This window comes from Macaca thibetana, chromosome 11, assembly GCF_024542745.1.
Source record: "Macaca thibetana thibetana isolate TM-01 chromosome 11, ASM2454274v1, whole genome shotgun sequence".
In the NCBI taxonomy this organism is placed as follows: Eukaryota; Metazoa; Chordata; class Mammalia; order Primates; family Cercopithecidae; genus Macaca; species Macaca thibetana.
In genome coordinates this window covers 1,105,806-1,121,223 of record NC_065588.1, presented here as the reverse complement: position 1 = coordinate 1,121,223, position 15,418 = coordinate 1,105,806, and the positions used below count along the sequence as shown (strand labels likewise).

The 15,418-nt window shown below is 39.7% G+C and overlaps 1 protein-coding gene across 15 annotated transcripts in view; it reads right to left on the bottom strand.

Moving 5' to 3' along the window:
- ERC1 (ELKS/RAB6-interacting/CAST family member 1) overlaps positions 1-15,418 on the bottom strand; it is a 534,923-nt gene that overhangs the window by 411,028 nt on the left and 108,477 nt on the right. For 9 of the 15 annotated variants that reach the window (XM_050747035.1, XM_050747039.1, XM_050747032.1 and 6 more), the window contains exons 4-7: positions 13,073-13,147; positions 7,051-7,206; positions 5,096-5,188; positions 1,363-1,530 (exon numbers count right to left, since the gene is read on the bottom strand). In XM_050747035.1, the coding sequence (XP_050602992.1) occupies positions 1,363-1,530; positions 5,096-5,188; positions 7,051-7,206; positions 13,073-13,147 (492 nt within the window). The remainder of the gene's footprint in view (positions 1-1,362; positions 1,531-5,095; positions 5,189-7,050; positions 7,207-13,072; positions 13,148-15,418) is intronic. The other 6 variants (XM_050747038.1, XM_050747042.1, XM_050747046.1 and 3 more) reach the window with 2 other exon arrangements.

The following is a 15,418-nucleotide window of genomic DNA, read 5'->3' as shown; positions in this document are numbered from 1 at the left end:
TTAAAATAGAAAAAGTGTAAGTTAATAAGAAAAATGACAAATACGTCAGCAAAAATCTCCCATTTTTAACAAAGCCCCAAATTGTACAGATAAAAATATTATATGAAACAGTTTAGGTTCCTTCTTCATTCTTCCTTACTCTTGTCTTCTAGGACTATGATGTTTTTATTCTTTCTTTTCCTCCTGATTCTTTTTTTCCATCAAATTACATTCTTAATTTTCTTTAAAGAAAAAAAAACTAATCTACATCATATGCCTTCTGTTTCTTCTATAAAGCAAAACTACTCTATCTACTCTTAAATTATCGATTTCACTGCGACCTTTAAAAAAATATTTATATTAAGACAGTAAATCCACATGGCATCATCAACTCTTTCTCTTTGATCATTGAAAATAAAATGGATAAGAATTGATCTGGGATTATTTAGCAACACATTAAATATCTATCTGAAGTCATATACCTATCTGAAGATGGTCAATACCTAACTGAAGTCATAGCCAATAGTCTAGATAATCTAAGATTTCTAAAAACACTGCCTGGGCATGGTGACTCACGCCTGTAATCCTAGCACTCTGGGAGGCCGAGGTGGGTAGATCAAGAGGTCAGGAGTTCAAGACCAGCCTGACCAATATGGTGAAACCACGTCTCTACTAAAAATACAAAAGTTAGCCAGGCGTGGTGGCGTGTGCCTGTAATCCCAGCTACTCAGGAGGCTAAGGCAGGAGAATCACTTGAACCCAGGAGGCAAAGGTAGTGATGAGCCGAGATCACGCCACTGCACTCCAGCGTGGGTGACAGAGCAAGACTCCATTTCAAAAAAAAAAATTTCTAAAAACACTAACTTTATTTTCAAACAGGATATGAAGACACACTGTCTAATAATCTGTGGTTTAAAATTAGACTATCTAGAACTTTAACAGATTCCAGTTTCCTATATACAGTTATTCATAATATCACAACTTAAAAACACTTAAATGTACTCCAAATACAGTGTAACCAAGCTCACTGTCATTCATGACTAGAAAATTCACCAGGGGTTGAACTGAAGCTTTTAAATCAATGATTACTCTTTAACAATTATCCTTTTATTTTTAATACTGTTAGAGTATACTTTGAAGTACAGACTTGGTGAAAGTTTAAAGAATTAAAAACATAAACTGCACCTGTTTTAACTTGTTAGATCTAAGAACAACTGAAACGAGATGGTTATATTTTAGCACAGTAACTGATCATGCTGCTAAAGAATTAATCATAACATTACTCATATTTCCCAATTCTAAACATAACAAAAACAGCACAGGTAATGCTTATGAAAAGGTGCCAAGAAATCAGCTCCGCACAAACCCCCGAACTCTCTCTACCTCTGTCTGCAGGATGGCAGCCCTCTGCTCCTTGGCAGTCAAGGACTCCTTCAGCACCTCGATGTGCTGTTTGCTGTCTGAGAACTGGTTTGTGAGCGTCTCCAGCTTTGTCTGCAGGGCGAGGAGTTCTGTGTCCTTTCTGGACAGCTCCTGTTTCACCTGGCCAATCTAGAAAAGAAGTAACACACTTTAAGGAAAAAAGAAATCACACAAAAACCTCTTATCTGGCTCTTTGACAGATCTGAGTCACAAAATACGAAACTAAATGCAGCAGGAATTGTATGACAGGTCATATTCATCTTTTTGCATCACATAATCTTGGATCTCCCCCAACCCTGTGCCAAAAAAAAACAAAAACAAAAAAACAAAAAAAAAAACCTAAACTTATTCAATAGGTAAATGTCCAGTTTTCAGTTACTGTGTCTCCTAAATATTCTTTGAAACCTCTTAGAAAGGGAATGGAGGGAAAGGAATTCCAATTCAATTAGATGACTCTGAGACAGCAGTAAGCGACTGAACACCACTGTACTGATAAAACGGTTTTCATTTTTCTAGGTGAGCCCTCTTCAGAACACGATGGGTCAAATGCAGGATGAGTGTAGATATAACACAAAAGGTTTTAGAGACCTCCCAGTACTACTATTTAAAATTCAAAATCTGCTGCTACTGTGCTTATTTTTCATTGTCATCTTTTTCATTCTCAAAAGTTTGCATAAAATTCTTACCTTAAAAAGCTGCTTTTAAGGTTATACATATGTGGTTTTGTAAAATCCTATAATTTGATGTTATGTGTATTAATTTCTCTCTTAACATTGAAAGTATTTTCTTTCAAACACCTTCGTTACATTCCTACTGTTTTCTAAGAATTTTTAAAAGTTTTTCTACCCTAAATGTAAGCCATGTAAACAGAAATTACATCTGCTTTTACATTATGTCTACCGCCTAACAAGGAACTAAAAAAGATACTAATTACTGGAAGTATAAATTTGACAAGTCAGTAATTTCGGTGTCACTGATGAAACAAAAAGTTATCTTTTTATTTTTAAAACCTTGAATGTATCTAAAGTATTGTAATTGTAATAATCTTAGGTACAAGGGATAAAGCTTTTGAGAACAATTTCCCACGAAGAAATAAATTTCACATTAATTAAAATTAGACATTTGAGGAGCACCAAAAATAAATTTCCTATTTAGCCTTCTGTTTCAAAAAAGATTATTTTTCTCATATGCATAAAATCTCTTCTTAGAGATATATTCATTCAACAAATATTTCTGTATGCTTACTGTATACAAAGTACCTGAGGATACTAAAAACATCAGTGGAAGGTAATTTTAAACGGTGGCTATATTCATCCTGCAAAATAGTATGTACCCAGGAGTTACCACACACCGTAACAGCGTGGAGTCTTTTATGAGATTCCTTTATCAATAAAAACAACCCATTAGTATTACTCCATTCCCTAACATACTGACTGTAACAAAAATACATCTGTTGTACGAATGAATATTTTGGGGATGTTCAAAGTGTTACCATTTTCTCAGCTAAAGAACTATGACTTAAAGATTATTCAAATTTCCAGCTACCTCCAATCATGTGATCAAAAACAAATATAAAAATCTGTTTCGTCATCATCTGCATTATTAAGTAAGCTTCAAATAATGCTATATTGACTTTAAAGACTGAGACAGAAAACATTTTAAATGAAAAGCAGGGTTTAGGCCGGGTACAGTGGCTCACGCCTGTAATCACAGCACTTGGGGAGGCCGAGGCGGGTGGATCACAAGGTCAGGAGATCAAGACCATCCTGGCCAACATGGTGAAACCCATCTCTACTAAAAATACAAAAATTAGCTGGGCGTGGTGGCGCGTGCCTGTAGTCCCAGTTACTCAGGAGGCTGAGACAGGAGAATTGCTTCAACCAGGGAGTCAGAGGTTGTAGTGAGCCGAGATCTCGCCACTGCACTCCAGCCTGGCGACAGAGCAAGACTCCGTCTCAAAAAAAAAAAGAAAGAAAGAAAAAGAAAAAAAAGAAAAGCAGAGTTTAGAAGCACAAATTTTCCTTAAAGACTGAGACAGGAAGATATTATAAAGGGGAAGTAAATATAATACAAAGCTTAGGAGCACAAGGCTTTGCAGACAATCACACATCAGAAATAAGTTAGCTATGTGTCCCTGAATAATTACTTTCCTAATCAGTTTCCTAATCAGTAATAAGGAGAAATTATACCAATGCCACTGTACTATTTATGGATTCAATAAAATAAAGTGTGAAATGTGCTTAGCCTGTTGTCTGACTCAATGCAGAAATTACTAATAGTAGCTATTTTAAAAAGGAAGTTATCAATCAACCTTCCCTCTTGACAATATATGGTTTCCATAAACCAAATTAGACCCTTTCCACCTAAATATTTCACTTTTTAATATATACTATAAAGTGGACCATAAATAGCAAATCTACCAAAGAAGCACAAGTTTGGTTTTTTAAATGCTGTATTTCAGTCTTAGCCGACAATTATTTTCCGAAGCAGTTTTTGCTGACACTTTGACAAATGTGGGCACAGCCTAGTATAGGTCAGTATAGTAAAGAACTTGTAAGCAGTATGTGGAAGAAGACTGCTTGTATAAAACCAAATCCTGCCTCTTACTGTGTTTTCCTAGGCACCATCCTGTTACCTCAGCTTCCTCGTCTATAATTTGGAGTTGATAATATGCCTAACTCAGCACGTTATAAAATGTTCATAGTAAGTGTGCAAGTCTTAGCTATTTTATTATTCAGTCATCCCTCAGTATCCATGGGTCCATGGGGGACTGGTTCCAACACACACCTTGGATACCAAAATTAATGAATGATGAAGTCCCTGATACAAAATGATGTAGAATTTGCATATAACCTATGCACATCCTCCAGTATACTTTAAATCATCTCTAGATTATTTAAAATACCTAACACAATGTAAATGCTATGTAAATAGTTGTCATACTATATTGTTTAGGGAATAATGACATGGGAAAAAAGTCTGTACATGTTCAGTACAGACACAACATCCATTTTTTTACCCTGAAAATTAAAAACAGTTGGTTAAATCCACAGATGCAAAATCCACAGATATGGAGGGCCAACTGCATTTATTTTATTATTACATTCTGAATTGAAATTTTAAGTTCATCAGAATATTGAACTAGATAGGTGTAGATACCTGACATTAAGTCTCTTAGTAATTTTAATTTACTAGATAAATACTTTCTACATATCTGTCCTAAAGAAAGGAACTTTGTGGCAAAATCACTCACTGAAGACTTAAAGATAATGTCTGCATAAGAAGGTAAAGCACTTTACTCAAGAGTTTCAAATTCAAATAAATTCTAGGTGATGGGCCTAGAACAACTGCATATATTCTTGTACCTAGGAAGAAAAGAAGGCCACCATTTATATAAATCAACAATAAGGGGTTGAGGAAAAAACAGGCTTTGAAATACCATCCATAGTGTGATAAAAGCAACAATAAAGTACCAGGTATGAGGCTTCCAGAACACGTGAAGGCTCACTGCACACAAAGTGACATGTGGGTCAAGCTGGTGAACAGGAGTCAGTTAAAGAGCAGAGCAGGCTGGTTAGTGCTAGTAATGGGCAAAGCTGCCAACCACAGAGAATGAAAGGGTAAGCCACTCAGAAGCCATAGAGCTGGCAGGGTCCCACTGTGGGATCACTGCACACAAAGAGGTACATCTTACGGCAAAGACCTCAGCCTGAAGACCAGCCGCTCTCTTTTTCAGCTCCTCCCATTGAGCCTCTTTCGAACTTAGTTCCTCCTTCAGTTGTTCTACCTGTCACGACATTATTATTCTTTTTCACTTATGTGTCAACTTAGGTCTTCTTATTATTTACTTTTGAGCCAGAATGGTAACTGGAAATAACAATAACTTATACAATACAATCAAATCTGTTCCCCTCATTCCCTCTTCAAAGAGCCATAGGTAGTTTCTCTAAGTTCACAGGTTTTCTTTTCCCCACAGTGGACTGGAATGTGCTAATCAATAAACAAAAAACATAAACACAGAGATCATACTGCACTATGTTTTGTTCTCAAATTAGGGTGAAAAATCCAAACTCATCGAAAGTTGGATATGCGAGGCCAGGCGCAGCAGCTCACACCTGAAATCCCAGCACTTTGGGAGGACAAGGCAGGATGATCACTTGAGGTCAGGAGTTCGAGACCTGCCTGGCCATCATAGTGAAACTTGTCTCTACTAAAACTACAAAAATTAGCTGGGCATGGTGGCAGGCGCCTGTAATCCCACCTACTCGACAGGCTGAAGCTTGAACCTTGGAGATGGAGGTTGCAGTGAACTGAGATGATGCCACTGCACTCCAGCCTGGTCGACAAAGCATACGTCCATCTCAAAAGAAAAAAAAAAGAAATAAAGTTGGGTATGTGAGTTTTTAATTTCTAAACCTGAAATGAAATTAGTAGAAATAATTAATAATAGAGTCTGAAGGTAGAAGAGGAATATTCTGTAGACTTACATGCCAGGTATGGGCACCATGGCAAGAAGCCAGAAACTGAAGGGGAAGTGACGATTATCATTCCTTCACACTACTGGGATGTTTCAGTTTTCATTTCTGAGAACTTGGAGAATACAATTGGGAAATAAAGGGGGAAAACACTTATTTTCTGGCTAAAACTTTATAACTACAATCATAATGTTTAATTAACAACTCACAACAAAACTGGTAAATTTATCATTGTGATAAACTAAATCCTCCAACTTGCTGAAACAGTTTACAGAATCGAACTAAATGACTTTGGATACAAGGAAGGAACACTGTGACTGATTGCAAACACAGACTGATAGGTCTTGGTGTATCTCTCTGTCATTATCACGCCTGAAACGCACATGGGAAGCAATGAACCTGACAGTAAGTGGATCTTCCCCACAGGACAGGGCAGAGAAAGGGCTTTCCTTTACAGAACCGTATTTGGAGGGGAAACGGAACGTCACGTAACCCATTTCATTAAAAAGCCTCTTAGGGCTGGGCACGGTGGCTCACGCCTGTAATCCCAGCACTTTGGGAGGCTGAGTCAGGTGGATCACAGGATCAGGAGTTCGAGACCAGCCTGGCCAACATGATGAAACCCCGTCTCTACCAAAAATAGAAAAAAAAATTAGCCAGGCGTGTTGGCGTGCACCTGTAATCCCAGTTACTCAGGAGGCTGAGGCAGGAGAATCACCTGAACATGGAGGCAGAGGCTGCACTGAGCTGAGATCACACCACTGCACTCTAGCCTGGGTGACAAGAGCGAAACTCCATCTCAAGCCTCTTGGGGTTTTGACTTTTTAAATAATTCACAAGAGGTAAAGAACTTGATATTTCACATAGTGAGAAAAACTCATCTGGAAGTTTTTCGGAAGTACTAATAGATACGAAAAGTTAAACCGTGAAAATACGTATGTAGCCTCATACAGAGAATCGTCTTTATAAGTAAAAACTGGTAATAACTATCTAAGTCAGTAATTCTGACTTTAAATCTGGAGAAGTTTCATTTGAAAGAACTGTGCTAAAAGTATTCTTCCCTTAAACCTGATAAAACAGTGTAAAATACAGTTTTATCATTGTTAGAGAAGTAAAAAATATGCATCAATTTTTCAAACCCCCTTTAAGAATCAAAAGTCTCACAGGCCATTACCTTATTTTTCATAAATTTAGAATGGCTCCGATACACTTCCATTTGCTTCATTTCTTCCTCCCGTTCCTCAGTACTCAAAGCCCCATTCGATTTCAGCATCTGAATCTCCTCTTCCAGGTCTCGGAGCCCACGCTCCATAGAGGAAATTTTTGAATCCTGAAGACAAGAGAAGATTTAGTGATTGAAGTATTCACAAAAGCCCAGAAAAGCTGAATAACATGATATTTAAAGATGTTACATTTAATAAAGATAGACAAATATACAGAAAAAATGCTGTCTGACAATTGGCGCCTTGCTTCCTTTTTGTGAGACAGAGTCTCACTCTGTAGTCCAGGCTCGAATGCAGTGGCGCGATCTTAGCTCACCACAACCTCTGCCTCCGGGTTCAAGCAGCTCTCCTGCCTCAGCCTCCCAAGTAGCTAGGATTACAAGTGTGCACTACCACGCCCAGCTAATTTTTCTGTTTTTAGTAGAGACAGGGTTTCACCATGTTGGCCAGGCTGGTCTCGAACTCCTGACTTCATATGATCCACCTTCCTCGGACTCCCAAAGTGGTGGGCTTAAGGGCGTGAGCCACCATGCCCGGCCAGTGCCTTCCTTCTAAAATATGTCCTTTACAGCCTTTTGAGTGGGAGGATTAGTACTCATATCCACAGTATGATTTTTCCTCTATGGCTGCCTCCAGTTCTGAATCCCTTAAATTAAAGTTGAAAATAATTACTAAATTACTAAAGTAAATGCAATGAAAAACTGGTTAAAATTTCTTCGCATCAGAAATTACAAATTTCTGGTGAAAAAAATTTCCAATATTAATAGTAAAGCCTTTTCTAGTTCTAATATTTTATCATTATTTGGTGACCCCTAAAAAACATATTATGCCCCAAAGGAGGGGAAAAAAGTAAGAGTTCCAAAGATTTATACAGTAATGTGTACAGCGATATGTGCAATAATAAAAATTACCTAACATCCCATTGCAGAAAAATGAGGGAATAATTAAGTTGTTATTTATCATATTAGACATCCTTATTGTCTACACTTCTCCATACATTTAAAATAATTCCTAATTTTTAAAAATCACTGTCCTTATAAATCATCATCTCTACCACAAATATCACCTTCTAACAGAACATTACTTCATATTCGATTTCCTGATTTTGTTTGTCGCAGCACCGTTTCTCCCCAGACTACCTGACCTGCTCTGAATGACAGAAACACTCCTGCACGGAATGAAGAGTTTTACACATCTGTAGTCGCACAGGCTTACTCACCGAAGAAACAGAGGCCTTAAAGAGCCAAAATTAAGTGCAGCTTTATTTCACTTGGAGTTTTAGAGAAACCATTCCTTTGGAAGTTATTTTGAAATTAACTTCCTTTTCTTCTTCACCTCAATGATTTCTTGATTAAGTCTCCTTAATTCTCACAGCATGAAGATAGGAGAGATCAAGGTTTATCTTGAGAAAACTCCACCTAGCTACTTCAGGTTCAAGGGAGGGGAGAGGAGAGGATGTATTCCTCTGTCTTGCTCATCACATGACCTTCAAAAATATCACCACGAACATTTTCTTTTATAAATTCACTCAAATTAAAATGTATCTGTTCAAAATCCATTGTACTGAATTAATACTATCAGCGTCATTCTATCCCTGAACCGGGATTTTTATTTACTCATGTGAAATGACTGACCTATAAGAAGTCCTACTTCAATTGCACCACCTGAAAATTTAAGATTGCTATAAGATTTCTCTGGAAATATCGGAACACAGCCCCTTAAAAAAGACTAAAATACTAGGCATAAGCATATGACTAGCCTACAGATGAAAGAAAGTGAAAGTTAAATGTAAGTTCTCCTCTGTCATTAGCCTGAGTGGTAATGAAACTGGACCAGCTGAAAGAGTGAAGTGTATCTCCAGCAGCACTGGGGCTCCACTTAAGACAATTTAGTCCCAGGTGAGAACTCCAGCTCCGCACATCACATGGCAGCCTGTACCTGCACAGAGCTTCTAGAAAGTCTCTACAAGGCCCTTAAAAAATATTATCTATCTTCTCCCCTATCCCAAACACAGACAGAAGAAGCTTTTGACAAATTAAAAAAATATATTATCTATCTTCTCCCCTACGCCAAACACAGACAGAGGAAGCTTTTGACAAATTAAAAAAATATATTATCTATCTTCTCCCCTACCCCAAACACAGACAGAGGCAGCTTTTGACAAATTAGCACCCTCACTACCAAATCATGCACCATAAAACCTTCTTCCCAAAAAGGGATCATGATTCCAGCTCGGAAAACCAGGAAGCAGGTACTGACTGACCAGAAAACTTACCAAGGAAATCAGGCCAGAAAATTAAGGCCTGATACGCTCAACTAGTTCTAGCACCAACCCAACTGGTACCAATGCTGGGTTTGAGGAGAGTCATTCCAACCAGGTTTCTTACTCCTAGAATGTGTAATATTTAAATAAATAAATTCCTTCTCACTTTACTGCTCTGTACTTCCCCAGCCCCAGCCCTTCCATCATTGACCAACCAATCCCACTGGACTTACTGAAATCCTCTGCTCTTTGTCAAATCCCCAAATGCTCAACCTTTTTCCCATGAACTCTCTCCAGTGAAGGCCAGTAATCCCCCAACACCACAAAGGAGCAGGGGAAACGGTTGACATTCTCCCAGCTCCTCAAGGCTGTTTCCCTTTATGGAAAACTCATACTCCTCTTCACCCTCCCCTCCCCATTGCTGCCATCCAGGGACTTCTCAATCACTCCTGCCCATTTTTGGAAGTCTTTGGCACCTGGCTTACAATATCCCCTTCAATCACCACTCTTGCCATAATCCGAGGATTGCAATGTCAGAATTCCTTGACGTCCTTAATTGCAATGATCTCATCCTCCAGTCCATTTCAGCAATCCAGTTCATAGGATTGTACTCTGGATCCTATCAACACCCAGAACTCTCTTCCCCAGGCCTGTCGTACCCTCACTCTGATTATTTCCTGTTCAACCTCAAAGAGAATTCCACTTTCCTGACTTTTACATTTTCTCCCAACCTGTCAGTCTACCTGAATTTTATTCTTTCCACATCCAGGGTACAGTCCAGGCCCAACCTCCAAACTACTCTGTCATGATCACCCTCAATTCATTTGCATCCCAATCACTCTGCCTTATCTCTACCAGCAACACTCTAACCCTAGAGCAGTGCAGCAGTTCTTCCCTGTTCCTCCACCGGTAACGGAAAAACAAACAAACCTAGAGCAGTGCAGCAGTTCTTCCCTGTTCCTCCACCGGTGACGGAAAAACACCGGTGACGGAAAAACAAACAAACAAACAAATAGCAGAGAAAGGGGAGGAGGAGAAACAGAAGAAGGGGGGCAAAGAAGGAAAGGCTGGAATGAGGGAAAATGGTGGGAGAAGGGATAAGAAGAGGAAAGGGAGGAAGAAGAGGAGGAGGAAGAAGAGGCGAAAGAGGAGAAGGCGAAGAAAATGGCATCACCTTGAAGATGACGGGGCTCTTTTACTTCAGTCATCTTTCCTCCCTACTTTCCCTAAAGACTATTCTAGATTTTCATAATTCTCTTAGGCGCATTCCACGTTCTCAGCAACACAGCGATTTCTGTTGTGATTTCAGCATCGCATCCTCTTGACCCCACTGGGCCACCAGAATCTTTCTCCTTCTTAGCAGAACGGCTGAAGGTTCCCACAACTTAAAATGCATCCAGTGCCACCAAGTACTACTACTACTCATCCTCATTCTGTCAAAAGGTGGTTAAACAAATAATTTTGTGAACACAGGTACATTCGTGTGTTTTATTCTTAGGTGTTAACAAGGATCAGGAAATAACATGACAGATAAACTTGTGGTGAATGTGAAAAAGGTAAACCATGCAACTGAACCATTCTAAAGACCCTTTACAAGATGATACTCAAGACTACTAATTAACTACAAAGAACCCAGAACCCACTAATTTGGAATTTGGTAAATCCTTTCCCTACCAAGAATAAAGATGTATACAATATAAAGTTTTAAGAGGAAATCATCCAAATTAAGATAACAGTTCCCATAACTACCTATTTACATAAAATTATTTATATACCATTAACTAAATATTCTTGTCATATCAACAAATATTAAATGAAGGCCCACAATGCAAAATACAGTATTGAGCTTTCCGGAGGATATGAAGAAGTAGTTGTGGGGGGAGGCCCCTAACTACACAAGCTTTTATGAGAAAGAAGATTGTTAACAAAAATAACAGCAGCAGCAGCTAGTATAGATTGAATGTTTACTATGCGCTAGGTCCCGTTCAAAGTGTTTTTACATGTTTTAACTAAACCTCAAAATGACCCACTGGATGAGTACCATTACTATCACCATTTGTTGATAAAGAAACTGAGGCATAGGTGATTTGCTCTGTATCTTACAGTTGGTTAAGTGAAGCGAGATTTTGAATCCGGGGAGTTTAACTTAGAAAGCAAGCTCTTAATTACTACACTGAACAGCCTAAAGATTTCTAAATATTCATTAACTTAAGGCAGAGGTTTTCAAAGGATGGTCTATGGGGCCCTCAGGGTACCCTCGACCCTTTCACAAAGTATGCACGATCAAAACTATTTTCATAATAATACCATGATGTCACTTGACCTTTCCACTGTCTGCGCTAAAGATATAAAGCAATGATGGGTAAAATTGCTGGTGCCTTAGCACAAATCAAGGCAATGCATCAAACCATACTTGTAGTCATTACATTAATATTTGTCACGTCAAGTACTTGTAGGAAAAAAATGAAAAATAAGAAATAAAATTTTTAAAAGACCACTTCACCTAAGACTGTCCTTGAAGAAGCAGTAAAAAGTATTACTTTTAATAAATCTCGGCCGGGCGCACTGGCTCACGCCTGTAATCCCAGCACTTTGGGAGGCCAAGGCAGGCAGATCACAAGGTCAGGAGATCGAGACCATCCTGGCTAACACGGTGAAACCCTGTCTCTACTAAAAATACAAAAAATTAGCCAGGCACAGTGGCGGCCACCTTATTCCCAGCTACTTGGGAGGCTGAGGCAAGAGAATAGCATGAACCCCGGAGGCGGAGCTTGCAGAAAGCCAAGATCGCGCCGCTGTACTCCAGGCTGGGTGACAGAGTAAGATTCCGTCTCAAAAAAAAAAAAAAAAGAAAATAGAAAATAAAAAAAAATAAATCTCAACTCTGGAGTACATATACTTTTAATATATTGTGTGTGAGAAAACGGAATGAAGCTGCGCGCTGAAATACGATGGTTGTCCCTAAGCACAGTACTTGTGTGTTGCTTTGAGTTGTAAGCTGAATTCAGTATTTTCTTCACGGAACACCGTTTTTACCTGAAAGAACAACTGACAAGCTATGGTTACCCAGCTTTGGTATTCGGTAGACATCTTCTTTTAAAATGAAGGAAGTGAGTCTGTCACTTTAAGAGAATAAAGGTGTCCTAAGACCAAGACATTTGCGAATAGCTGATTTAAAGAAATTCTGTTCAACTCTTTTTGGTCCAATTTGAATTACGGTCTACAAGTAAAAGGAAAAAAATTTGAAATTCTTTTAGGATATCATTGACATTGATTCTCACTCTTAATCTCCAAATAAGTAAAATACTATTACATGCCATTTCCTAACACTCACACATGGAAGTTTTTGATCACTTAAAAGTATAAGGTGAGGCCGGGTGCGGTGGCTCAAGCCTGTAATCCCAGCACTTTGGGAGGCCGAGATGGGCGGATCACGAGGTCAGGAGATCGAGACCATCCTGGCTAACACGGTGAAACCCCGTCTCTACTAAAAAATACAAAAAAACTAGCCGGGCGAGGTGGTGGGCGCCTGTAGTCCCAGCTACTCGGGAGGCTGAGGCAGGAGAATGGCATAAACCTGGGAGACAGAGCTTGCAGTGAGCTGAGATCCGGCCACTGTACTCCAGCCTGGGTGACAGAGCGAGACTCCGTCTCAAAAAAAAAAAAATTATAAGGTGATTCATAAGATTCTTTACTAGATTCTCACTTACCTTCATCTCAATAACCGTTTGCAGAGCTTTTGTTTTGGCAGAATCAGGAGCGTTCTCAAACCTGCGATGCATCTCCTGTGGAAAAAAGGCAAGAAGAGATTCAGTGTTCTCCTGTTCGCTCTCATTTTTTTCAGAGGAGCGAGAGCCGATGTATGCAAACGATCACTACAGCCTCATGAGACACGGACCCCTTCCGTGTTACCAACGCTTCCCCGTGAACCAGGGACTCCACAGACTGCATTCCGGCTCACTCACCCGTGCAGGCATAGGAGGATCCCTACCTCTGAACACCCAGTTACTTAAAATCAGTCACACAGACGCCAGCTACCACAACAGTTCAAACTACTGCTTCACATCCTCAGGTGGTGTGTCAGTCAGTCTTCCACACTGCCCCGAGACATGTAATCGGAATTCCAAACGATCCAAAAAGGGGATGAGAAATGCTCCCTTTTAAAAGGAGAAATAATAGACACCATCACAATCAGTCTGCACTGCTGACTGCAGCTATGGAAACAATCTGTGTTGACAACGTCCTTTCCACGGCATCCACCCCCAGAATAACCACCACCTGGTTACCTGCGGTGACGATCTCTCTCGAGTGGTGCTACAGTTAGGAAGAAAAAGACGACACTGTGGAACAAGTTTCCTAAGTAGGTCAGGTTCAGAAAATGTCAGAAAAACAGAGTGTTGCTGTTTTTTTTTAAAAAAACCCAAATTTTACTGAGTTCAGGATAGAAAAGGAAGGAAGGGATATATCAGAGTCTTTCAGGTTACCGAACCACCTCAGTGATTTTCTTGTCAGACTCTGCGAATGTCTCTAAATAAATCAGTCAGTACTTCCCAGTACCCTGTGGACAGGCTCTTGGGAATCCAGGGAATCCAGAGATGAACACTTTATGCTACCTCTCTCCCTACTTCCAGCTTTCACTATCCGCCTAGTTATCCCACTTTCACGTCCAATAAACATTTCAAACTCTACGTGCTCAAAACTCAACTCCTGGCCAAGTGTGATGGCTCACACTTGTAATCCCAGCATTTTGGAGGTCAAGGCAGGAGGGTCCCTTTGGGCCAGCAGTTCAAGACCAGCCTGGGCAACATGGCAAGACGTCATCTCCACTCCTGATGGTGCCCCCAAACCTGCTCCGTCCTTCCTGTTACTCAGGCCAAAAGCCTATGAGTCTTCGTAATGCCTTCCTCTCGCTCTCAAGCCGCAGTCAGGAAATCCAGTTAGCTCTAGCTTTAAAACATACCCAAAATCCAAGCCTTCTTGCCGTCTCCACTGCCAACACCTGGAATGAACCACTAAACAAAAATACACCTTTTAATCCATGACAGCCTTCTAACTGAGCGCCCCTTATCTTCTACAGTGTATTCTTAATGGAACACTTAAAGTGACCCTTTCGAACATAAAGTTGTCCTTGTCAGTCCTCTGCTGATAACCCTGCCATAGCTCCCCATTCAGCTCAAAGTAGAGCCAAAGTCCTCTCAGTAGCCTGCAAAGCCTCATCTCTTCTCGTCCTTCCCTGGGTCACCATACGCTTTAGCCCCCGGGACTCCCTGCTACTCCTCAAATATGCTAAGCATGCTCCTGATCCTTAAGGCCTTTGCACAAGCTGCTAGGGGAAGACTTCACTTCCTTCCAGTCTTGGCTCAAATGCCTTTTTTGTATTAGTATTAGGCTTAGTTGTTCTCTCGTTATGCAAGAAAATGTCCATATATTTTAGATATGCATATTAAAGTCTGCAGAGGAAAACGACACCATGCAAGGGATTGGCTTTAAAATCTTTGGTAAAGAAAGGAGGAAAAAGAAAAAAGGATACAGGAAGGAAGTGTGGCCAAATTTTCGAAACTGGTGTATCTGAGTGATTAGTATAGGGAGATTCATTATACAGTTCTTACTGCTTTTGTGTAGGCTTGAAAACAAAATGAATGTTCAGTGTTTTCAGTATAATCTACACCTTACTTTAAAATGTAACACAGCCAAAAAAGAACGCACGTGTCCTTTCCCCTTTACTTGCTCTGCTTTTTCCTACATACAGCACTTGCCCTCTAACATATTTTATGACTTATTGATTATATTTACTTACTATTCTCTACGAGAATGTACGCTCCACAAAGGCTAAGATCTTTGTTTCATTCATTGGCTGGTGGATCCAAAGCACTTACAACAGCAGCTGCCACTCTGGTAAGTGCTTAACAGACATTTAGGGCATGAATACTGAATGAATGAAATGGCTACCAAACATTCAAGAATTAGCTAGAAAGGAAATATTTCAATCCCTTCCTATTCCTGTGCTGAATTTGGTACACCTCCTGTTTCTCATACAGCACGCTACACAGCTTACA